The sequence below is a fragment of the Lissotriton helveticus genome, chromosome 5_1, assembly GCF_964261635.1.
Source record: "Lissotriton helveticus chromosome 5_1, aLisHel1.1, whole genome shotgun sequence".
Lineage (NCBI taxonomy): Eukaryota > Metazoa > Chordata > Amphibia > Caudata > Salamandridae > Lissotriton > Lissotriton helveticus.
This window is the reverse complement of record NC_136065.1, coordinates 101,449,245-101,476,281: the sequence shown is the minus strand read 5'-3', so window position 1 is coordinate 101,476,281 and position 27,037 is coordinate 101,449,245. Positions and strand designations below refer to the sequence as shown.

The 27,037-nt window shown below is 46.1% G+C and overlaps 1 protein-coding gene across 1 annotated transcript in view; it reads left to right on the top strand.

Moving 5' to 3' along the window:
• The window catches only part of LOC144754221 (E3 ubiquitin-protein ligase TRIM39-like), a 133,042-nt gene that overhangs the window by 38,526 nt on the left and 67,479 nt on the right, over positions 1 to 27,037 (top strand). Inside the window, exon 3 of the mRNA XM_078641808.1 lies at positions 26,377 to 26,607. Coding sequence (XP_078497934.1) covers positions 26,377 to 26,607 — 231 coding nt within the window. The remainder of the gene's footprint in view (positions 1 to 26,376; positions 26,608 to 27,037) is intronic.

Genomic DNA, 27,037 nt, shown 5'->3' with positions numbered 1-27,037 from the left:
CACCCCCTTCTTCCAGCACTGATGGGGAACAAATTCCCCATGAACACTGGGGGTCCCTGGGGGCCAACTAGCCCACCAGGAACCTCCAGTATGCGCCAGCGGGCTACGTTGCAGAGAGGTGTTCTGAGGCCTCGCCCCTTTTTACACCTCTCTGCAACGCAGCTCTGTGGTGCTTAATGGAGGTAGCTGGTGGGCTAGTTTGACCCCAGGGACCCTCAGGATTCAAGGGGAGTTAATCCCCCTACTTAAAATGCACCACGGGGCGCGTTTGCATAGTGGTGAAGGAAGTGGGCGGGGCCTGAGGTGACATGTGTGCAAACACGCCCTGTGGCACGGTTTTAAGTAGAGTAATTAATTCCTCTTCAATCCTGAGGATCCCTGGGGTCCAACTAGCCCACCAGGTACCTCCAGTAAGCACCACGGAGAAATAGCTTAGTTCAATGTAGATGGTAAATGCGACACTTTACTTACCTTGGATGCGTCACGCAAAACAAACAAAATGGTCGCAGGGAAGGTGATGCGTCGGTTCCTTGCTTTGGGGGGAGGTGATGCATCGGTTACTTACTGCAGCCCAGGGGAGGTTATGCTTTGGTTCCTTACCAGAGAGGAGGTGATGCGTCGATTTCTTACTGTGATCCAGTGCGATGCGGCAAGATCTCCGTCCGACCCATGCCCACACCACATCTTCAACAAAGCCAGCACCACCATTGCACCCAATCTCAGGAAAGTCATTAACATCTCCTTCGAGACAGCAACCTTCCCGGAAAGCTGGAAGCACGCCAAGATCAACGCCCTACTTAAAAAACCCAAGGCTGACCCAAAGGACATCAAGAACTTCCGCCCCATCTCCCTGCTACCGTTCCCGGCAAAGGTCATCGAGAAGACCGTCAACAGACAACTGACCCGCTACCTTGAGGAGAACAGCATCCTGGACCCATCCCAGTCCGGGTTCCACAGCACCGAAACTGCCCTCATTGCCGCCACCTATGACATTAGGGCCCTGCTGGACAACGGAGAAACCATGTCCCTCATCCTCCTGGACCTGTCAGCCGTCTTCGACACCGTCTGCCACCGCACCCTACGCACACGACGCTGGGATCCGACACAAGGCTCTTGACTGGACCACCTTCTTCCTCTCTGGCAGAACCCGCCTCCCCCTATCCGCTCCGAAGCCACCGAGATCATCTGCGGCGTACCCCAGGGCTCACCCCTTAGCGTGACGTTGTTCAACATCTACATGGCACCGCTCGCCCACGTCGCCCAAAGCATGACCTCAACGTCATCTCATACACCGTCGACACCCAGCTGATCCTCTCCCTCACTAAGGACCCCCTCACCGCCAAAACCAACATCCACGAAGGAATGAAAGAAGTTGCCGAGTGGATGAAGAACAGCCGACTGAAGCTAAACTCGGACAAGACGCAAGTCCTCATCCTCTACTCCACCCTCTCGGCCTGGGATGACTCCTGGTGGCCGACCGCATTGGTAACCGCTCCAACATCCACTGACCGCGCACACAACCTAGGGTTCATCCTCGACTCCACTCTCTCCATGACAAAGCAGGTCATTGCCGTCTCGTCCTTCTGCTTCAACACCCTCCGCATGATCTTACAGGTGGATCCCCACCGAAACAAGAAGAACGGTCACCCAGGCCCTCGTCAGAAGCAGGTTGGACTACGGAAACGCCCTCCACGCTGGAGCCTCTTGCCAACCTCCTGAAACGACTGCAACGCATACAAAACTCCTCTGCATGCCTGATCCTCGACATCCCTCGCCGCAGCCACATCACACCCCACCTGAGAGACCTGCACTGGCTACCCGTCAACAAGAGGATCACCTTCTAGCTCCTCACCCATGCACACAAGGCACTCCACAACACCGGTCCAACATACCTCAACAGATGACTCAGCTTCTACACCCCCAACCGCCAGCTCCACTCTGCCGACCTCGCCACAGTCCCCCGCATCCGAAGAGTGACCTCCGACGGCAGATCGTTCTCCCACCTCGCTGCCAAGACCTGGAACACCCTCCCCATCCTCCTTCGGCAGACCCAGGACCTGCTAACCTTCAGAAGACTCCTCAAGACCTGGCTATTCGAGCAGTAGAACCCCTTCTCTCCCCCATTGCCTTGAGACCCTCACGGGTAAGTAGTGCGCTTTACAAATGTTCTGATTGATTGATGCGAATCGACGATCCGGAGTGATGCAACAAAATGGCGTCTTTGATGCAATGCGACAACATGGATGCGATGCATGCACGCCCGACGGGGGCAATCGATGTTCTTTGGAGCCGTGACAGGCCCTGCGACATGCTTCTCCGGTGATGTGGCTGCCGCACGCTTCTCTGGTGATGCGTCAAGCGGAGGATGCGGCTGCGAACAGCTGCGGCAGCGGCACGCTTCTTCGGCGATGCAGCGGCAACTGCTGTGGCGGCGACACACTTTTCATTGCGTTGCTCTCCCAGCGACATGCAGTCTCTCAGAGGGCCCAAACAACAGCAGGCACCTCGCTGCAGGTAGAATACCAGGCAAGGGAATTCAGGGAAAGCTGGTGGTGAAGTCTTTGTGTCCCTGAGACTTCAGAACAGGAGGCAAGCTCCGCTTCAAGCCTTTGGAGATCTTCCTCATGATGATTAAAGTAGAAACAAAGTTCCTTTTCTCCTTTCCTTGGCAATAAAGTAACCACTGCAGGCCAACCCCAAACAGTCACTATCGCAGGGGCAGTCTCCTTCAGCTTCCTTGGTTCTTCTCCTTGGCAAAGGATTGTCTTGATTCTCAGAAGTGATCTAAAGTTCTGGGGTCTGGGCCCCAATATTTATACTGCAAAATCCTTTGTTCTCTGAAGGAAGACAGTCACTGTACCTAGTCAAAACCAGTTCTGTCCTCCTGGGTGCAGCTTCCTGGCAGGAGGTGGAGACAGCATTGTTTGAGAGCAGACCTGGCCCAGGTAGCTGAAAGGAAATCTCCTCCTCCTACTCTATTCTACGAGGGCTCAGGGCAGTGAAAGAAAATCTCCTCCTCCTACTCTCTATTCAATGCAGGTCCTATTCAGCCCAGCCCTGACCCATCATACTGCTGGAGCCAAGGCCCTCTCCAGCCCCCTGTCACTTACAAACCAGACATGGAATACACAAACCCAGCAAAGACAACGGGATAGTTAGGCAAGAAAAAACCTACTTTCTAAAAGTGGTATTTTCAAACAAAGATGTATTTTAACATTCCTGAGTCCAGGCACACTAAACTCGAATTTCTACCTAGTACCCTGGGTCAGTTAGGATTATAAGATGTTATAATCAAACTGGCCATTTTGGCTTGCAGGAACAGGTAGCCTTACAATAGTGAAAAACGAAATTGGCTGTAATTCACTATCGGGACATGCCACACACATCAGGGCATGTCCTACCTTTTACATACAATGCATCCTGCCTCTGGGGGTACCTTGGGCCTACCTTAGGGGTGGCTAATAGGTAGAAAAGGGAAGGTTTTAGGGACTGGCAAGTGTGTGCACTTGCCAAGTCAACATGCCAGTCCCAGACTGCACACAGGCTCTGCAATGGGAGTCATGAGTCACATTTTACAAGCTGCTTCTGTGGGTGGCACAATCAGTGCTGCAAACCCACCAGAAGCATTTGATTTACAGGCTCTGGGCACACATGGTGCACTGTATAGGGTCTGAATAGTAAATCAAATAGTCAATCATGGAGTCACTAATCCATTACAATTTACAATAGGGAGCACTTGCACTTTGGCACTGAATAGCAGTGGCAAAGTTCCCAAAGCATCTAGACCAGCAAAAACAGCAAATATACAGGAGGCAGACGATATTCATAATTCATGCCACTATCCCATATTATATCAAAAAACACTGGTCCCCTAATGGAAGTGAACCCCCAACGCACGGATTAGTGCAAGCAGTACACTTGCTGGGTAGGAGACAACACCTGGTCTGCTGGCTATACAATGACATCTGGTCACATGTGGGTATTGCACTTGGGCCACTGCGTACGAAATGAGAAGGGGATATTGGACGGAATGTCACTGATGAGGAATGGGCCCACGCCCTAGAGTTCCCCAAAAATGTGTCCCGTAATGCTAAATTCAAATACATACAATATATGGTTTTACATGGGGCTTATCTTACACCGCACCGCCTTAACTGCATATTCACAGAAGCACCGATCAGTTGCCCCAGGTGTGGGACGGCGGATGCGGACCGACCTCATATGATCTAGAACTGCCCAAAATTAGGGAGGTTCTGGACCAAAATAGGAGATATATTGCGGGATATAACCGGTACATCAGCATGGGACACAGTGGAAAGCTGCCTATTGGGTCTACACTCCCACCCGAAAAAAAACAGAAAACACAATACAGAATCGCTGATAAGGCCATAATATTGGCAAAGCGGGCTATCACCATGGGACCGCCACCGCCAGAGCCAACCTGCACGAAGGGATGACAGACGTAGCCAAATGGATGTCGAACATGTGGAAAAGTAAATTCTGCCATGTTCTGTGTCCCTACGTGTCATCCATCATATGTTATGTGCGCATGATTAATATGCATATGTATTCCCTATGTTCGATTCAAGACACAATTATAGTTGTGTCCACCTCTAGTATGCCAGTTTCCAGTTCTCGTGAATACTACGAATATCAGGTCTATGTAAAGCTACGTTGCCACGTTTCTCAGTGTGCACATTATTCCATTATAAAGCCCCCGTTTCTAGGCCTCAAAAGGGCCTGGACACCAGATTCAGCTCCTGTCTCCTGAGCCCTCGCTGAGGAGCGATACAGCCCCCACCTGTATCCTCGACCCTTCACTTACTTCCTGCCTCGCAGTGCCCGGTTCAGCCTGGCTCTGCCTCTGAGTCTGCCAAGAAAATGTTATGATTCCAGTTATCAGTTCAGTCCTCCTTCTCTGCATTCCTAAGCTACTGAACTGCATCAATAGTTTCCGTCATTGTCTAGCCTTCACGTCTCCACGTTAGAGAAATACTGCATTTAATGGTCATTTAATATTCTTCATCACGCACTACATGTAGAATAATGCATGGTCCAGTCTTAGAATCAAGTTAGCCTTTCCCCTCCTGACTTCTAGTTTATATCAACATGTTCTCTAAACATCGGATACTAGATACTGCTTAGGTACATGTCGCCCTGACTCTCCAGACTTCAGTCTCTGCTCCTAGCACAGAGTTCATAGCCCCCAGCTTCTCCTAGTGATACGTCATTGCCAGTTTGCGCGCACCACCAGGTTAGAGGTCCCGGCTCCTCAGGTAGCCCCCTCCATGTTTCCGCCCCATTCATGACATATTCTGTTACGTTTGCATCACATGTCTATGTATACGCCCTGTTACACCCACTTTCACCCTTATCTTTCGCGACTGCTACGCGTCACGCCTTTTGCTCCACCCACTGCTCCGCCTATCATATGTACTGTAATGCAACTGTTTTACTATATATGCTTGTGTATTGTTATTAAATGCTGGAGCGCGCTCATCCCAGATCCAGCCCCGGCAGCTGCTGGGCCCTGCCATCCTATTCCTATGCAGGTTGTCCTGTTCCTGTCCTTTATACTGTAATAAACCTGCGAAACTCCTACTACCTCGAATCTTGACTCTTATTTATTGAGCTATCTGTTATTCATTTATACATTCAAAAATAGGGTATTATTTATTTATTTACCACATAATGGCGCCCGAACAGGGACTTGCCCTTTCCCCACGCGCCGGTGAAGCCACGCCGGCCCCCTGACCCTCTGCAGCCGTGACGGAACCATACCGTGCACGTGCAGATATTTCTGCTTCAAGTATCCCTCAGGCCCACGGAGGAGACGGAGGAGGCGGTCCAGCATCCAGACGAGGCGGTGGAGGAATGCGGCGAGTCCCGACCAGAGCCCAAGCCAAGAGTCCAAGGTCCGAGGTATCCGGAGGTCCACCCGTAACTTAAGTCCGAAGTTCGTTGTCCGTCGTCGAAGCAGTCCAGTCCAGTCCGAGGCCTTCCGTTCTTGCTGCCCGGTGAGTACCATTACTGGGGTAGTATCTAGACAGGGTCAATCTAATTGACTCTGGTCCGTGGGTTGGTGGTACCCAGACACACAAACGAAGTGTCCACTTCGGTGGATACGGGTCCTGACGTGTCTCTTTATGAGACCGGTAAGTTTCGTACTGTTTCAGCAGTGCATCTAGTTTCTGTTCCAGTCAGTTCTGTTCTCGAGAAAATTCATATAAAGTCATATATTCTGTGTCCCGTATTCCAGGTAGTATTCTGTTCGAACTGTTATTTCTAAATGTTTTTCATGTATTTTAATGTCGTGGTATGAATGGGGAATAAGTATCGTGTTCATTGTGTATTGTATTGTGTCTAGATTACAGTCCAGTCATGCCCTTGTTTTCAAAATTACGTCAGTTAAAAACTAGAAAGGGTTTGTTAGAGGAAGCAGTTCCAGTCCCACCTAGGGACAGTCCAGGTCATTTTATGTATCAGAAGCATGGCATAAGTGCCATATTATATCTAGATTTATGGGTAGAGTATACAAAACAGTTAGAAGAAAAGTATAGATGGCCCGTATCGGGTACATGGGATGCCGAGTGCATCATGCGAGTAGAAGAGGCATTATGGAAAAAGAAAGCCAGACAATCACAGAAAGATGCCATCGAGCTATGGCGTAAAGAAGCTCATAAAAGAACCGAAAAAGAAATCAGAAAGTCAGAATTAAGTAGAGAATCCTTAGAACGAGCACAAGAAAAAGAACTAATCGAGATAGGGGAACAAGTCAAAGCCGAACAGTCAGACAGACAGAGGAATGCCCTCATTAAGGGTATGTATCCTCTTCTTGCCGAGGGCTTGCCAAAAGCGACCCCGGAGGCATCCAGTAATTTTCCGCCACCACTAGTTCCGATCAAGTTACGTCACAAACCAACCGCAGCTGATATTTTCATCTCGTCCTATTTGGACGACACAGTCCCAGAATATGCAAATCCTGTTCCCGCTCCACCAGTCCCTGTAAATCAGGCACTTCCCGTTCCTCCAGACACCGGGGCACCCTTTGCAGCACCTGCTACGGTCCCCCCGGTCCAGCCCGCCATACAAGTCCAGCCCGCATTCCAATTTCCCACCCTGCCAGGACGAAAAGCATCAGTTGATGATTCTAGTCTAGGGGCCGCAGGAGGAGGTCCTCCTCGAACCCCGCCGCCACATAAGCGTTTAACGGCAGCCGAATTACATATGCAAGCGTCACAACGTACGCCCAGACTGTCTGTTGCAGAAATAAGAAAATCCCTTGCCGAATGCTGCTATGACCCAGTCCCAGGCGAAGATGATATGGTTTTATATTCATTACGCGTAAGAAATGTGGCCGAGTATCTAGTCACCCTACCAGATATGAAGGAAGATCTAGACAGAATATATCGTTTCATCCGTACAGGGGAAGATCCGGAAAGTATTAGTGATGTCATGTCCCAAAGGAAAGCTGAGACCCAGCTCATGATATTAAAGTTTCTGATGAATTGTCTAATAAGAGAACAAGATTACCCATCCAAAAATCAGGCCGAAAAGAAAGCCCTGATGAAGTGGAGTAATAGTATAGCCGAGGGTAAGCACAAGACTATCGGTGCTATGGAGAGTATGTACAAGAAAATCCGTAAAGAAATAATAAAGTTACACGAACAACGTAAAGCAGCACAAGTAAACGAGAAAGAAAGTAACTCTGATACTGAAGAGGTAGACGACGAGAATTCCGCCAGAATAGCGTATGTAGGACAACCTAGATTTCCAGATCGCCATTTACGTCTAGAACCCAAGTCTACGTTCCATCATCCAGTACCAGACCAAGGTTCTCTAGAACAAGTATTTCAAGCTACCGATCACATTCTGAAATCACGAATCGGTTACAGTGAGTTAAGTACTATGCATGAACAAGAAATAGCCCGATCAGCAGTCCGATGGATTACTGATTCTACCACTTTTCCAGACGAAATAGTGGCACAAATGTTTCTGAAAATGCCCCCAGCCGAGCAACGACTGGTGGGTATGTATATGATTCAACACCTCATTACTCTGTATGAGGGTCAACATTCTGATCCAGGTCCGTTACATGATATCCTGAACGAGTTACTCCAGTATAGATGGAGAGGTCTAGGTACCGATTTAATTAGTGTCGCTCTAGAACAGCGCCACAAATATAGAACGTTTCTGAACCCGCATTTTGTTCATGTCTCACCCCCAGAAAGTAAACCATTTTACATAGACAGACAGAATCCGTTACGAGAAGTCCACCCAGTTAGAGGAACGGGTGGCGAAATGCAGCGAGTGTTTGTATACACTCCGATCACAAAGATGGAACTTCTGGAGATGAAGAAATTAATTCCCTGTCATGATAAAGATCCAGCAGGGTTCCATAGAGAATTAAAAGACATGCTCCGTATGGGAGAATACACGTATCCAGATATAATTAAAATGTTAAAGGTTCTGTTGCCCGCAGGGGTGTATGAAAAGCTCAAGGAAAAAGACTGGGAGGTGGGAGAGAAAAAGATCGATTGGGCAGTCCTAGAAGCTGAAGATAAGATACGAGTACCAGGTACCGGTCTCGGAGATAAATGTAAAGAATTACCTGAATTATTGATTCAAGTTTTACCCAGACTATTAACAACTAAAAAGGAAGACTGGGATGCAATCTCAGCCTGTAAACAGAAACAAGACGAAGATATTAGTGATTTTTATTCCAGATTTGAGAAATGTTTTAGCATCAACAGTGGCCTCAAGACAAGTAGTGAGTCATACCCTCACCTTTTTGTTACTAAATTAGTCGAGAATTCAAGTTCACCAATTAAAAATCGAGTTCTGAAAGTCGAAAGTACCTGGCAAGCTAATACCCCGTCCCAGATGTTGCAGATGCTCCAATACCACCAGAATAGAATCAGAGAAGAGCAAGAACATGAAAGAAAACGTATGAAAGACACGAAAATGAAAGTACTAGTTGCACAATCTGTTCCTCAAGACAGTCAGAAGAGGGGTCCGAATCAAGCCAGTCATCCTGCAGCTCCCGTTAAAGGGAATTGCAATTATTGTAAACAGCCAGGTCATTTTATAAACGAGTGTGCAGTTCTGAAACACAACATAGCTACTGGTAAGACTAAAGAAAGACCACGTCCGCCTAGACAGGAACAAGTTTCACAGACTCCTCAGCCACAGAATGCACCACAGACAGTTACAGCACCGCAGCCTATCGCTGCAACACAGCATGTCACACAGCAGATGTACCAGTATGCACAGTCTGAGTATCCAGAGTACCAACAGTATTCATGAAACAGCCTAGAGAGGGAGGTAGGCTTGCCTCTCATCGAGATACCTGTAGATCAAGAAGGTCCCTATGTTCATAGTCAAGTATTAGGGAAAGACAGAAAGTTTTTGATCGAAACAGGGGCAAGTAGGACCACAATTAGTCACGCCGAAGTTCCAGGGGCTCCGCTCTCAGGCTCAAGAAATGTTTCCCTTGGATTTTCAGGAAAGCCTATCGTAAATGAGATCTCAAAGCCAGTTTCTCTAGAAGTAGGTCCATTGTCCCGCACTACTGATCTGTTACTTACTAAGTCATGTCCAGAAAATCTATTGGGCATTAAAACACTGAAAGAGTTAGGTGCAGTTATATGCTGTTCCCCAGAGGGAATACGATTGTTCCTACGTGACTTCAAGGGTCACTATGTATTACGAGATTTTGATTCAAGACTGTCTAATGTTCCACAGCACTTATGGGCGCAAGGTCCAACTGATGTAGGTTACATGCAAATCACACCCTATCGTGTGACTCTCAAGCCAGGTGTAGTGTTACCACGAATCAGACAGTACAGATTGCCACCTGAGGCTGTAGCAGCCTTATCCAAAATTATTGACGAGCTTATTGCTCAAGGAGTGGTTGTAGAAACTGACTCCAATGTATGTAATTCTCCGATCATTCCAGTCATGAAACGTACTGATCCAAATGCACCCCCAGTATATCGATTAGTGATTGACCTACGAGAGCTTAATAAGTGTATTATTCCTCAGTACCCAGTTGTCCCAGACATCTCTTTCCTATTGACAGCCATTGATTCCGAAGCCACGTTCTTTACTGTAATCGACCTCAAGAACGCGTTTTTCAGTGTTCCCATTCATCCAGACAGCCAGTTCCTTTTCGGATTTTGTTTAAATGGAAGGAGCTATAAATTCACACGAGCTCCTCAAGGTTTCACAGAAAGTCCTAGTATTTACAGTCAAGCACTTAAGAGACAACTAGAAAACATTCACATGCCAACTGACACTGCCCTGCTCCAGTATGTCGATGATCTACTGATCACAGCCCGTTCTGAACGTGCTTGCGAGCGAGCATCCCTTACAGTCTTGTATTTCCTAGCCGAGATGGGGCACAAGGTGTCCCCTTCTAAGCTTCAATTCTGTGTCCAGCAAGTGGTATACTTGGGACACTTACTGTCCAAGAGGGGTAGGCAGTTGACACCAGACCGTATCCAGTTAATAGCGAGTCTTCCTCAGCCCAAGACCCAGAAGGAGGTACGTGCTTTTATTGGCCTTACTTCTTATTGCAGACAATGGATTCCTCAGTATGCATTTCTAGCCAAACCACTGATACAGTTAACGACACAGGAGGCAGCCGTATCGACTGTTCTCCCTTGGACATCTGAACATACACTTAGTTTCAATGAGTTAAAGAAAGCTTTATGCCAAGCTCCAGTTCTAGCGACACCGAACTACAGTAAGCCTTTTACACTTTTCGTCACTGAACGCGAAGGTACAGCATTATCTGTTCTTACACAAGATCAAGCAGGACAATACAAGCCATGTGCTTATTTTTCGAGCACATTAGATCCTGTAGCCCAGGCTCTGCCTGCGTGCCTCAAGTCAGTTGCAGCCACAGCACTAGCTATCAGGCAAAGTGATTCCATAGTCTTAGGACATTTCCTGACAGTACAGGTTCCACACTCTGTGGAAGTTCTTTTGAACCGAACACAAACTCAGCACTTGACAATTGCACGTTTAACAGGTTATGAATTGACATTATTCCAGCCACACATAGAAATCAGACGCTGCAACATCCTGAACCCTGCTACACTGTTACCATCAGTTAATTCAAATCCAGCCACACATGATTGCGTGGAAGTAGTTGACATTACGACAAAGCCAAGACAAGATCTGACAGATACTCCGTTACCAGACCCCGACCTGACACTTTATGTGGATGGTTCATGTATGAGAACAAGTACAGGAGAACTAGTCGCCGCGTATGCAGTGACTACTGACACTGAAGTTATTGAGACACACCGTATTGACACCCTGTCCGCTCAAGCAGCGGAGCTAGTTGCTCTGACACAAGCCTGCATACACGCCAAGAACTTGAAAGTTAATGTCTACACGGACTCACGTTACGCATTTGGAGTCGTACACGACTTCGGAGTGCTCTGGCAGGAGAGAGGTTTCATGACTTCTCATGGAACCAAGATTCAGCATGGTCTCCTTATTCAAGCTCTGTTAGATGCCATACACTTACCGACATCTATCGCTATCATGAAATGCAAAGCACATACGAAAGTTACTGACATTATTTCCCAAGGTAATGATCTAGCAGATCGCACAGCCAAGCTTACAGCACAGACTCCAGACATTCCAGTTAATCAGGCACATACTCCAGATCCGACTACATGTATGACAGTTAAGGACCCTACTCAAGATGTCATAGACATACAGTTACATGCTACTCCCGAAGAAATTAAGAAATGGTCCGAACAAGGAGGGGTCCAGACAGATCAAGGATGGTTAACGAAGGGTAGAGCAACATGGTTTCTCCCCGACTCTATGGTTCAAGTCATTATTAATACCGCACATAGTCCAGCACATTTAGGAGAAAAAGCTATGTTAGACAGTATCCAGAATATTTGGTTCAACAAACATTTACGAGCTGCAGCCAAGCAGAAAGTCCGTACCTGTATGATATGTTGTCAGTTTAACCCAGGTAAAAGTGTCCCGGTGGAACAAGGTGGATTCCAGCCCCCTGACCACCCTTTTGAAGTCCTCCAGATGGATTATATTCAGATGGAGCGATGTCGAGGTTTCAAGTATGTCCTTGTAGTTGTATGCGCTTTGTCCAGGTGGACAGAAGCATATCCAGTCCCAGATTACACAGCCGCGACCACTGCCAAGCAGTTGGTTCGTGAGTTCTTCCCCCGTTATGGACTCCCTAGAGTCGTATATTCTGATAACGGTCAGCCATTCTCATCTGAACTCATGAAGCATGTTTCCCTGTTGTTAGGGTACCAGTGGAAGTTCCATTGTGTACGCCATCCTGAAGCAGCCGGTCTCGTAGAGAGACATAATCAGACCCTGAAAATCCGTATCGCCAAAGTATGCAAAGAAAAAGGTGTGGACTGGCTGGTAGCTCTACCAGTTGCTTTATTTTATATGCGCATGGTCGCACATTCCAGATCAGGTCTGTCCCCGTATGAGGTCGTTTTCGGCCGCCCCCCCTAACATGTGGGGTACTCCTAGACCCCGAAGTATTACCGATGTTTCAAGTAATATGCTGACAGATTACCTAGCTTCCTTGATGTCTGCCCTCAACTCATGTCGTTCACAGGTTGCCGCCGCATTTCCAGACAATACCGAGGTGGCACCGCATGAAATCGTTCCAGGATCCATGGTGTTGGTGAGGAATTTTGACAGATCAAGTCCGCTGGAGCCTCGCTGGAAGGAGCCCCGACAGGTCCTCCTCACCACCCGTACAGCCGTGAAGTTGGAAGGTCGCAAAGGCTGGGTGCACCTTTCTCATATAAAAAAGTTTTATGGACTGAAACCCGTCTTAAAGAACATTTCCCAGGATTTGAAGGATTGCCAAAGCACCATTTTTAAGGACTGTCCCGCAAAAGACAATGTTACTACACCCCCCCTGTTAGAGAAAACTCCGCAACAGGAGTATAAGTTAAAACTCCGGTCTAGTAAAATAAGTCAGTCAGTTTGATTGTCTAAGTCCTCCCCTAGGTGAAACGGTTAGACTGTTTCTGACATGTATAAAATAGACCCCCATAGTGAGAGAGTCAGTCAAAACTCAATTCGATGTATCGTTTTTCTAAGTTTCATATTATTTCTCAGCATTATGATTTCCTGCACCAGTTATGCATTCTACCTGTATCTTCCAGTTCCTCATGTAAATACGTCTTCTAATGCTACTGTAGAACACACGTTTAGTGATCTGCCTCCTCATGAACTCTCTTACCGCCTCGCTATGCGAAATAATTCCTTTATCCGCATGTTACATTACTCACACCAGACCAGCAATGCCACTAATTGTTGGGTGTGTGGTCGACTCCCCCCTTTCCAGACACCGAAGGGAGTTCTGCCACTTTTTCCTTATCCATTTTCACATAATGGTTCGTGTGGAGCATGGTCCACGTTAACGTCATCCTCAACAGATATGTCTTTTCTTAACAGTACATGTTTCCCAGACAAGCAAGGTCTCCCCCACAGAACAGGTTTAGATCTAGAAAATGAAGTGTATAATTTAGGTAACTATTCTTCGAATTTCATGGTCCTGAATGTTCAGTCTGATACTACTCCCGACTTACCTGCTATTTCAGTGTTACCAGTCAAAGGCGAATTATGTGTCCGAAATTATGGTTCTGTACATGTAGGACATAGTGATTGTACTACTATTGTCAAGTATAGTGACAGTGGGAAATCTATTTTCAAAGCTTCACGTCATTCTTATTTTATTTGTGGTCAAACTGCATATGTTCGTCTGCCCCTCGATTGGGAGGGAACCTGTTACATTGCCTTCCTACTGCCACCAGTTTTCCTAGCCCCACCTGATTATCACAGAAACACACATCTAGTACACATTAGACATAGAAGGGAGTCCCCAATTGTCGATTATACTGAAACTGCTCTAGAACAATATACAGATTTCAATAGAGGTTTCTTCTTCTTTATAGGACCTATCCAGAATAGTAAACTGATCCGTAGGTTAACCAGAACCCTCGAAGCTGTAGTAAATGAGACTGCCTCTGCTCTAGGTAACTTAACCGAAGAGCAATCTGCTATGAGATTTGTCGTTTTACAGAATCGTCTCGTCCTTGACGTCATACTGGCCGATAGGGGCGGGGCCTGTAGAGTCATCGGATCTAGTTGCTGCATTTTCATTCCAAATAACGCGCCGTCTGTTTATTCAGCTATAACCAGACTCCATAAAATTGCCCATCTGATACACCAAGATCCAGGCACCTGGACATGGTCCGGTTGGTTCTGGAATATAATTTCCGCATGGGGATGGAAAATATTGTCCTTCCTAGGTATTGCAGTAGCGATCATATTCAGCTGCTGTCTCTGTATACAATGTGGCCCTGCGATTTGCGGCATTTGTGCTACCTCTTGTATTCCTAATCCCAAACCCCGTTCTAAATCCCGTTCCAGGATAATTCGAGACGAGCAAATGATACTGTATGAAATGATAGATGGTATCATGAATATTGATGTTTCCTGATGGAAACGTAGTGACAAGGAGGGAATGTGGAAAAGTAAATTCTGCCATGTTCTGTGTCCCTACGTGTCATCCATCATATGTTATGTGTGCATGATTAATATGCATATGTATTCCCTATGTTCGATTCAAGACACAATTATAGTTGTGTCCACCTCTAGTATGCCAGTTTCCAGTTCTCGTGAATACTACGAATATCAGGTCTATGTAAAGCTACGTTGCCACGTTTCTCAGTGTGCACATTATTCCATTATAAAGCCCCCGTTTCTAGGCCTCAAAAGGGCCTGGACACCAGATTCAGCTCCTGTCTCCTGAGCCCTCGCTGAGGAGCGATACAGCCCCCACCTGTATCCTCGACCCTTCACTTACTTCCTGCCTCGCAGTGCCCGGTTCAGCCTGGCTCTGCCTCTGAGTCTGCCAAGAAAATGTTATGATTCCAGTTATCAGTTCAGTCCTCCTTCTCTGCATTCCTAAGCTACTGAACTGCATCAATAGTTTCCGTCATTGTCTAGCCTTCACGTCTCCACGTTAGAGAAATACTGCATTTAATGGTCATTTAATATTCTTCATCACGCACTACATGTAGAATAATGCATGGTCCAGTCTTAGAATCAAGTTAGCCTTTCCCCTCCTGACTTCTAGTTTGTATCAACATGTTCTCTAAACATCGGATACTAGATACTGCTTAGGTACATGTCGCCCTGACTCTCCAGACTTCAGTCTCTGCTCCTAGCACAGAGTTCATAGCCCCCAGCTTCTCCTAGTGATACGTCATTGCCAGTTTGCGCGCACCACCAGGTTAGAGGTCCCGGCTCCTCAGGTAGCCCCCTCCATGTTTCCGCCCCATTCATGACATATTCTGTTACGTTTGCATCACATGTCTATGTATACGCCCTGTTACACCCACTTTCACCCTTATCTTTCGCGACTGCTACGCGTCACGCCTTTTGCTCCACCCACTGCTCCGCCTATCATATGTACTGTAATGCAACTGTTTTACTATATATGCTTGTGTATTGTTATTAAATGCTGGAGCGCGCTCATCCCAGATCCAGCCCCGGCAGCTGCTGGGCCCTGCCATCCTATTCCTATGCAGGTTGTCCTGTTCCTGTCCTTTATGCTGTAATAAACCTGCGAAACTCCTACTACCTCGAATCTTGACTCTTATTTATTGAGCTATCTGTTATTCATTTATACATTCAAAAATAGGGTATTATTTATTTATTTACCTGAAACCGCCTGAAACTGAACTCGGACAAGACGGAAGTCCTCATCCTGGGATCATCACCATCCGCCTGGGACGACTCCTGGTGGCCCCCCGCCCTGGGCAGCGCACCCAAACCCACGGACCACGCTCGCAACCTGGGCTACATCCTGGACTCCTCCCTCTCCATGACCAGACAAGTCAACGCCGTCTCCTCGTCGTGCTTCAACATCCTGCGCATGCTACGTAAGATCTTCCGATGGATCCCCACCGAGACCAGGAAGACGGTCACCCAGGCCCTCGTCACCAGCCGTCTGGACTACGGCAACTCCCTCTACGCCGGAACCACCGCCAAACTCCAGAAGAGACTCCAGCGGATCCAGAACACCTCAGCACGACTCATCCTGGACATCCCCCGCCGCAGCCACATCTCCGGACACCTGAGAGACCTACACTGGCTCCCGGTCAACAAGAGAATCACCTTCCGGCTCCTCACCCACGCACACAAAGCCCTACACAACCAAGGCCCAGGATACCTCAACAGCCGCCTCAAATTCTACGCTCCCAAACGCCAGCTTCGATCGACCAGCCACGCCCTCGCCGCCGTCCCCCGCATCCGTAGAGCCACCACAGGAGGAAGGTCCTTCTCCTACCTGGCCGCCAAGACTTGGAACTCCCTTCCGACCCACCTCCGCATGACCCAGGACCACCTCGCCTTCAGGAAGCAGCTCAAGACCTGGCTGTTCGAGCAGTAGCGAACCCCCTCCCCCCAGCGCCTTGAGACCCTCCGGATGAGTAGTGCGCTATATAAATGCTTGATTGATTGACATACGGAGCTGGTCCGGTGGGGAGTGGCAGGGAGTGCCCCCCACCGGTGGGAGGGACAAAGGGGGGGGGGGGCGCAAAATACCTTTTTCTATGGAGTGGGACCAAATACTGGAGTCACTAAAGGCTATGGACTTGATGGAACCCGACGGATCCCAAGCTGTGTAGAATATTCCCCTAACATAATATGGAACCCGGCCACTTGCATCTAGAAGTACATTCGCATCCCAGGAAACCATCCATCATATGTGCATCAAGAACAATGATAACGTCTGTAGGAGGATTGTACGGAGCACTATAAGTCGACATATACAAGAGTGAACCTAACCGGGGTGGGGGCATGTTACGACAAGTTTGGGTACAGGAACGGGATTTGAAAATGTATGCAACGCTGTAAATCTTTTATTATTTAAGATTGTATTGCTAAACTCCTAATACCAACTGTAAAAGTAAGAATGACATGATTGTATGTATTGAATATAATTATAAAATCAATAAAATTGTGTTTAAAAAAAAAAGTCACTCTGTAGTCATTCGGCTCGTGCTGCATGATTCCTACGAAATGATAGATGGCTCGAATCAGTCACAAACTATATATATATATATATATATATATATATATATATATATATATATATTCACTGAAAAAACCATAGGTTATAGACCATATATAGTTAGGAATTAGCATTTAAAAAACCTTATTTTACTCACACAAAACCATTGAAATTCCATATATAGTTAGTTGCACTAACTATATATCGCGCACCCGCAATCCACTGCTGATGATGTCACATATTACATCATTCATGACATGGTCAGTGACATCACTGATGACATCACTGATGACATCATCCAGTGACTGTGTGTTTCTGTAAAGTTTAAATATGTTTGATTTATTGAAGAATGAGTGGATGTATAAGTGTCTGGATGAAGGATTTAGTAGGTGCGTGACTGACTGTATGAGTGAGTGAATAAATGTGTCGTACTAAATGCATGGGTTAGTGACTAAACTGTCTGAATATGTGCATCAGTATGTCTGTTGTGATGTAAACTGCTGCATGTGTTGATCATTAGCTATACGAGAGGTTATATGTGTTATTGATTGGTTGCCCAAGTATTTGTATGGGAGATTGAGTTTGTGTGGGGGTGGCTGGGAGGTGTGTGACTCTGTGCATAGATGTGTGAGCAGTTGATTCACTAGGTGTATGAGTTCAAGAGTGCATGTGGAAACAGCTACATGGGCGGTTGACTGTGTGCATGAGTGTATTGATGAGTGAATGGATATCTCAATGCTACATGTCATAGTAAGTACATATGTAAAACACAGTACATGTGAGAGTTGGCATATATAAATAACTGTGCATGAGAGCCACTGAATGTGTGAGTGGCTGTATGGATCATTGTGAACTTGTATCAGGGATTGTATAAGAGAGTAAATATATGTTAGTATATGTTTGAATAAGTAATGTGTATATCTGTATAGTTGAGGGAATGGAGGTGAGATTGTTTATTTGCATGACTGACTAGGTGTGTGAGTAACTCCATGGATGAGTGACAGTGTGTGAGTGTCTGTATACACTGAGTGTATCTAAGGTTATATTAGAGTCTGAAGAGGTTTATCGTATTAGCACAAGAATGATGTCAAATGAGATGTCATCAGTGATGTCATCAGTGATGTCATTTGAGATGTCATCAGTGATGTCATCAGTGATGTCACTGACCATGTCATGAATGATGTAATATGTGACATCATCAGCAGTGGATTGCGGGTGCGCGATATATAGTTAGTGCAACTAACTATATATGGAATTTCAATGGTTTTGTGTGAGTAAAATAAGGTTTTGTAAATGCTAATTCCTAACTATATATGGTCTATAACCTATGGTTTTTTCAGTGAATTTCAATGGTTTTTTAATAGCAAATATCATAAGCTGTCGAATGTCAAGTACGTGGTAAGTAAAAACATTTTCGTGTTTATGCACACTGATCTGCTTTGAATGCTGCCCCCCCCCTCATTTCTATTAGGAGTACTCTCTCTTTACAGATAGTGAAGGGTAGTTAACGCAGGCCTTTGCCCCCGTTGTAATCCGTCGTGCCTGCTTCTCTCTCCATTTCATTGATTGTTCTCTTTGGTTCATTCTCTATTTACAAACAAGCAGAGTCGCAATACTCTGTTTAGTCTTTGCAGATAGCGAAAAATCGTGTAAAAAAACAAAAGGAATCGAGCAAAATCAGTAGGCCACTAATGGGATCTCTTTTTGACCTGGCTAAAATAGAAACATTAGGAACAACCTGTTGAAAATAGCAATGTGTATGTACATAAGCGGCGTTCATTTGTGTTCACAGTACCCCTTGTTGATTGTTTGAATCGAGCATTGAATTGTTCGAAGTTGGTTCTCTTAAGGATCTTCTCTGCCTGCAAACGAGGAAGAATAGGAATATTCTCTCTCCCTTTGCAGATAGTGAAAGGTAGGTAACGCAAACCTTTAACACGTCGTGCCTATTTCGTTCCTCATTGATTGATTGTTTGCCCGAACATTGACTGTTTGGGAATTGGTTCTTTTTGGAGGTATTCCCTGTTTGCAAATAAACGTAGGAAAATCTTTGCAAGTAGTGAAAGGGTAGGTAATGCGGACCTTTGTCCCCCGTTGTAATCTGTCATGCCTATCTACTCCCCACTGATTGATGCACCTGTTTCACCCGGACCATTTACTAGAGATAGGTCATCTGGCCCGACCAGAGAGCACCCCTAGTGAAAAGGACATATGCAATAATAACGAAGTGATCACTGTATCCTGTTAACAGAAACTTTAGCATGAAACAACCTGGAAAGAAAGGAATAGGAAAACGAAAATCAGTAGGCCACTGATGAACTTTTTATTAAATAACAAACAAAGAAACGATAACAATACGTAATGATAAAACCTATTATTGTCCTAGAAACAAGAAACGTTAGAAGTAAGCCCGTAATAAGAAACCTGAAAACAGTAAGAGAAACCAAGTGTGACATTGCAACGGCCACAAGGCAACGAGGCTTCATCGCCCCTCACTGCCCCAAAACGTGTCTGTCCCACCGCCTGCCACGCCCAAATAACGGCAAACTGGGAAAGATACAAGTCAGCAGACATCCGCCCCATTCTGGAAACTTTATCGGGATTGTACTTGATTGAGTGTGATGTCACAAACATTTGTGCGGATCTAGATTGTGTTAAGGAATACAATAGGTTAAGAAGAGAGTATGCGCCACATTTGCCTCAATATCCTTTGTTTGAGAAACAGGTTTCCGGCTACGCCCAGCCGGAAGCAACACATATAAGGCGGGTCCTGCTGCCAACCGTCGGCCAGGAGATCATCACATAGGGTGTAGCCGGAGGAGAGGCCGAGGCCAGCGGGACCCGGCCAGGGGGATTGCTACGACCACCCTGGAGAGTTGCAGGGGGGGGAATGTCCGTGTCCTCGACCCTCCCCTCTCTCTCCCAGTCCGGCCACCATCAACCAGAGGCCGAGGCCGACGGGATCCGGCCGCGGTGGCGGTAACCCTGGAGAATTGCAGGTTAGACCCTCTCTCTCCCAGTCTGGGCCAGCATCCATGGAGGGCCTGGGAGTGGAGAGGCCACTGCACGAAAGGCCCAGGAGAGGCACCACACGCCAAGGCCTGCCCCACCGGATGAGCCAAGGAACCCGTTCATGGGGCCAGAGCAAAGGGCGTCCGGCCGCCATCCACCGGAGGTCCGGCCCAAAGACGGACGGGACATTTCTTCTTGCTTTTATAATGGCTGCGACAACACTGGGGGGGGATGTCTTGCACATGCCTCCGACCCCCCCCCCTCGTCCTCATCGCCTGGTCCGGCCATAACAAATGTCAAGCGAGACGCCGTGGGGTGCACTGGGTGGGAGAGACGGTGCGAACAGGCCTCTCCCGCCTCCCCAGGTGGAGGCTTCCCAGCTGCACCCTCAGCGCTCCAGGCGCCCGGAAAAGGGTTCTTCCACTGTGGCGATGCTGCAACGTCTCGCCCGGCAGGGTGGAGCCCGTCCGCTCATTTGACCCCGCGATCGCCAGTAGCTACCGAACTCTCAAAATGGCGGTCGACCTGGCAAGAGCGGGCCCAGCATGAAGAAATGGCCCGGTCACTGGTTGACTCCACCACCGTAGTCCTCCACGACCTTGAAGATTCTAGAGGAGCCGCGGGAGTCCCCGACCCCCGCAGACACCCCCGATGGGGAATGACTGCCATGATCGCCCGTGGAGTGACGAAACTGTAGCCGCGGGACGTCGGTGCTCCCATGCTGGCGCCAGCCTCAGTTTGAATGACTAGAAACCTGCAGACCTCAGTTCTGGTGAAAGCACAGTGTGACCCGGTAGGAAAAATTGTTGCACCCCCTCCCCTTTTTGACTGATGGTTCAAACCACCGATCCTTTCCTTTGCCCTTTTAACGGAACTTTGGACTGCCTCCCCCCACCCCCCAGCGGCGCCCCACGCCGTTATTTGCTGGGCGGCAACTTACTAGACATCACCTTCGTGCCATCCAGATTTCAGCGCGTTCTGCTGCCTTGGAACTATTCGCACAACAGACCGCTACTGACAACCCACCCCCCGGGACGCCCCACGCCGGATACCCAAATCAGTGCGGCACCCAGGCAACATCTTCTGAATTTTCATAATTTGAAAGAACTAGTAACATGTCCTCATCAGGAATTTCCTCTTCAATCATCTCATCAGGAATCTCCTCATAAAGTCTGCAATGATGATTCTTGTAACTCTATGGTCTCCAAACATTCGATAAATTCGCCATCAAGAGATTGATCAAAAAAATCATTCAAGTCATCTCCTCCATGTGAGAATATTTCATTATTGGTGCTATCAATTTCATTAAATGTAGTGGATAATTCAAAAGAAATTGCCACGGTCTCTTCATTGTTTAAATGTTTTTACTGTTTTTGTTTTGTTGTATATATTTATAAGTTATTAAAGTTTTTATATTCCTACTACTTTGTTGGAGTAATGTGACACATAATTGTAAAAACTTTGATGTACAAAGAGTCATCCCTGGAATCTTCCGCTTCAGGCTCGGTCCCCTCCCCAATCACAATACAGGATGGTTTTCAGATAGTAGGAACGCGTGTGGTTTGACGGATCTCATCGGGTGTGGGCCTTGATCTACTATAACTCCTTTGAAGAGGGGTGATTCTTTACAGCTGGGGCCATAAACTACATCTGCAGGGCTAGCTGATAGCCTGGACAATCGGACACAGAGGAAGAGGAGTGTCAGAGGGTGCGGTAGTGAATAGGGCGAAAGGGAGCTGTCGGGCGGGCACAGAGTGTGATTCTCAGGGAAGAGCAGCGCAGATGGGGGGAGGTTTATTGCCGATGCATAAGACAGAGAGCGGGGGTGACCAGTGCCTGGACAATCGGACACAGAGGAAGAGGAGTGTCAGAGGGTGCGGTAGTGAATAGGGCGAAAGGGAGCTGTCGGGCGGGCACAGAGTGTGATTCTCAGGGAAGAGCAGCGCAGATGGGGGGAGGTTTATTGCCGATGCATAAGACAGAGAGCGGGGGTGACCAGTGCCTGGGGAAGATGCTTGCGAGGGTGGGGAGCCATGCTACGGATCAACAGCATGCAGAGAGTGGGTCTGGTCAAGGCATCTAAAATGGCTGGCGTGCACGACAAAAGTGTGGCATTTCAAAAAAGGCAAGATGGCGCAGACAATGTTTTTCAACACTTCCTCATTTCCTTCGAATCGAACGTTAACAGACGTTGGTGCATATTACCAAAGTTAAGCGATATTTATCGCTAACGATGCTTAGCAACAAATTTTTTACCGCTAAGCATCGTCAGAAATTATCGCAGATAAACCTTGCTATTATCAAGGTTTATCGCAAATGCGATAAACGGCCGCAATGCATGAATATCGCTAAAAAGTCAGCGATATTCATGCATTACCGAGCTAATGCTCTTAGCCATGTTATCCACCTCCCATTGGATAACATGGCTAAGAACTGCTCAGGGCAGGTGTTAGTTTTTGGAGATATTCGCGCTTAGCGCGAATATCTCCAAAAGTTGGTAATAGGAGATAGATATCTTGCATGTTGTAATGCAAGTTATTGTGGTATATGGAACTCATACCATAATCTCTCAGGAAAACAGAAACTGATCCTTTTGGGACCGCCTGAGAAGGCCTAGGGGGTGAGGGGTACTCTACTTTGCCCCCTTTTCACGTTCCGAACTATTTTATTTTACTCTCTTCTGTAATTACACAAAATGGCAGCGATAAGATGCATCAGACACAGACAGTGAGAGAAAGGAGGCCGGAGATGAAGAAGAGATGTCAAATACACATTGGAGATAATATAGTGGGAGAAGGAAAGTAAATATGAGTAAGCTTACCATGTAACATAAAAATGTTGCACTCTATACTATAAGTCTCATTTTATACTACAATCACTTCGCTACAACCTCATAAATTAAAAATAAAAATGAATAATGTCTCAAACAATTTTTGATTTCTAAATATAAATTTATTCTTCTGAATTTTCAAAATTTGAAAGAACTAGTAACATGTCCTCATCAGGAATTTCCTCTTCAATCATCTCATCAGGAATCTCCTCATGAAAAGTCTGCAATGATGATTCTTGTAACTCTATGGTCTCCAAACATTCGATAAATTCGCCATCAAGAGATTGATCAAAAAAATCAATCAAGTCATCTCCTCCTTGTGAGAATATTTCATTATTGGTGCTGTCAATTTCAATAAATGTAGTGGATAATTCAAAAGAAATTGCCACGGTCTCTTCATTGTGAGCCATTTTATTTTGAAATTGCTTGCTGTAAATTGCAGAAAAAAATAATCACTTTCATTTATCGTTTTTAGTAATACATAATATAAAACTAACTTTATCAAGTATTTAGTATAACAGAAGGACTGTAAATAAATAACAGAAAACATTTTTCAAATTATCTTAAAGTGTACAACATAGTTCCCCTTACAAATTAACAACTCACCTTTTTAAAAGTAGGAGAAGTGCTAGTACTGTGTAAATCAAACACCAGAAATTGAGCACCAAAAATTCCTCACAAATATACCTCAGACAGTAGTATCACAAAATGGCTGTGGTTTCCTCTCATTTTAGATATATACATAACCAATTAACTTTCATCACACACAAATACAAAACCAAAGTAACATTTTAATTGGTTCTAAATTTCAACACTTTCAAATGTGTTTTCCCCATGCAATTTTCCATAGGACATTTAGATACGTCTACAGCCTGAATGGCTGAACGGAATTACACCAAACTTGGCAAAATGGTACATCAAACCTAAGAGGTCAGGGAGGATCTACTATGCCCCCTTATGGTCATTTGCCCCTTCGCTTTGGCCTCCTCTTGTCTCTCGATCCTACCGAGAGACAAGATGGCGGCCGCTACGGACTGTTTGGAATGTTTACAGACGCCGGAGAACCAATCAGCTTCGCAAAGCTCCGTAACGCGAAAAGTACGCGAAGCGGAGCGCTGTTACAGATATATATCTTTTTTTGAACGTTAATTTCTCAAAATCCACTGGAGCACATATATTGAGACCTAGCAAAGGCACATCGGGCTACCAGTCCCTAATATTTTGCCAAGTTTCGTGCAAATCCATTCAGCCGTTTTATTATTATTATTTTTTATTTTTTTTTTGCCCCGCAGGGCCCTTTTAAAACCTCCACATCAAACCTAGGGGGTCAGGGAGGATCTACTATGCCCCCTTATGGTCATTTGCCCCTTCGCTTTGGCCTCCTCTTGTCTCTCGATCCTACCGAGAGACAAGATGGCGGCCGCTACGGACTGTTTGGAATGTTTACAGACGCCAGAGAACCAATCAGCTTCGCTTCACAAAGCTCCGTAACGCGAAAAGTACGCGAACTGGAGCGCTGCCCGGTCCGCTGTTACAGATATATATCTTTTTTTGAACGTTAATTTCTCAAAATCCACTGCAGCACATATATTGAGACCTAGCAAAGGCACATCGGGCTACCAGTCCCTACAATTTTGCCACGTTTCGTGCAAATCCATTCAGCCGTTCGGGCTAAAAGTGAGGCCAACCGCCCTATGGAAAACTCAATGTTAAAAACACGTTTTGGGACCCCCCTTTTTTCTCAGCCCCCCCCTTGACAAACCCCCCCCCAAATTTTCAGTGGCTGCTCAGAAACAAAATGTTCAATTTTCCTGAAAATTTCAGCCAATTCCGTCCACAAACGCCAAAGTTATTAGACATAGAATTTTCAAAAATCCCATAGAGAAAAAATCCTAACTATATTTACCTACTGGCGACCGCCAGTAGGTAATATATATATATATATATATAATTATCTGGCCCTATACCTCGATTCAAGGGTAACCTTTATGCAGAAAAAGCAATGCATTAAACAAAAGGGGTCTGCTTTAACCCATAACTTCATCACCCTGGCAAAAAAAATTGCAGGGGCTTTAATTTCAGCCACTTTGAACAGTAATTACTTCCAAGTTATTGCTGACAGTCACCTATGAGTGTGGCAATGAGAGGCCGGGATGCGGAAACAGTGGATAAAATACAGCTTAACACATTCAGCTGAGTGTTCAGTCTACCTCAGAACTCTTCCCGAGCTAAAATTCACCTGTAATTCTTTCTATTTAAGCAAGATCTCGCCAGAATAGCAGCAGTGATACAAACCTGGTACAAGATCAGCCTTGCTCAAGACACCATAAATCGTGCCGCAATGGTCCGATCCTCAAACAACCGACAATCGGAACATCACAAATATCTGTACACTTCTATTAAGATACTGAATGTGTCAGTATTAACTTTTTAAAATTGTTATGGTTTTAACTAAAAACAATAAAAACCAACTTGAACCATCTGTAAACCAGGGACACATCACAGGAGCACAACTATCTACCTGTATACTAGTCACACACCCCAAAAGCACAACTCTCTACCAGGACTAGTGGCACACCACAGGAGCAGAGCTCTCTACCTGTACACTAGTGACATATCACAGGAGCACAACCCTCTACCTTTATACTAATGACACATCACAGGAATCTAACACTCTACCTGTACTTTTGCCCTCAAGTGTGAAGACCTACCTTCTTTGTGACTCTAGAGAGACCTACCTCTCTCAACAGTTGAAATCCCCCTGTTCCCGGCTTGGGTGGAACATACGTCACCTGAAAACTCTCACCCTCCTGTCCTCGGATAGGATGAGATGTCTGACCATCATCCTTGCCCATCATCTATAGGAGTTTGTGAATTACCTGCAGAAACTGGTGCAATAATTGTGATAAATAGGAAATACATCTGGTAATTCTCCAAAGCACAGTACCTGCATGTTTGGTATAATTTTAAGTGTGAAATTACGCACCTCTTTACTCTAAATGAGAGACATAGTAGGTTAATGTCACATTGTTTTCTGCACTTTGTGTCCTGGCAACATGGGGTTATTCCCCACCCCTCAGATCTCCTGTCACCATCCCAAGTGCTGAAATTTCCAAACTTCCTGGCTCCACCCTCATTTACATTCTCTTCTGCTGGTCACACCTTAACTTCAGCCAGTTTCTCGACTCAGCCTGTCTCTGGGTCATTGACTGTCTTTGCCTGCAGTGGCTTCTCTGCATCTTTACAAATTCTGATCTCTGTGGTTTGTGAGATGTCTGTGGGGAGAGGGCAGGCGTGCACGAAGGATGTAAGATGGTAGAAGGAATGTACTTGGAGAGACTGTCAAATAAGAAAAGCAAATTAGTGTTCTGAATTTTGGATGGCTTGCAGGAAGCTTCATAATATCTAACCAGCATTTCTTTGCTTCTGACAGGGCAAGTTAAGAACTCAGAAGCAGAAAATTGAGTCCGAATTTGGAAAACTGCGGCAGCTTCTAAAAGCGAATGAGCAAACACTACACAGGAGACTTGAGGAGATGGAGAAGAAAATCACCATGGTGGAAAATGCAAATATCACCAAACTGTCCAATCAAATCACTTCTCTTAATGCCCTGATAACAGAGATAGAAAGAAAGTGTGAAGAGCCAGTGTGGGAACTCCTGAAGGTGAGACACAGTTTGGTAAATACAAGGATGAGGAGAAATAGTCCTACTTTGTGTGCAGCGTTAAATATGTGAGGGTAACGCACATAATCGCTTGACGGGGTCAATGCACAATGACCCCATGCACTCTGATAGCCGCCCAAAACATACAGAAAAGTTATGCACAATGACCCCATGTATACAGACATTAGTTTAATGTGACTTCCTACTGTCACATACATGTCTACAACCCATTGTCCTATTCGCCTTCTATGTTTTATGGGTTACAACACCCCTGGAACCCTGCCCTATTCCAGTGGTTTGTTCTGACTTTGTAACACTGAGGCTGAGATGACGATCTACATTTAGTTGGCGCGCCGGCAGATGTTTCTGTCTAGTGGTATTCTATGGTAATACAATGACCTGGTTGAAGATGTCAGATTCCAGTGTCATT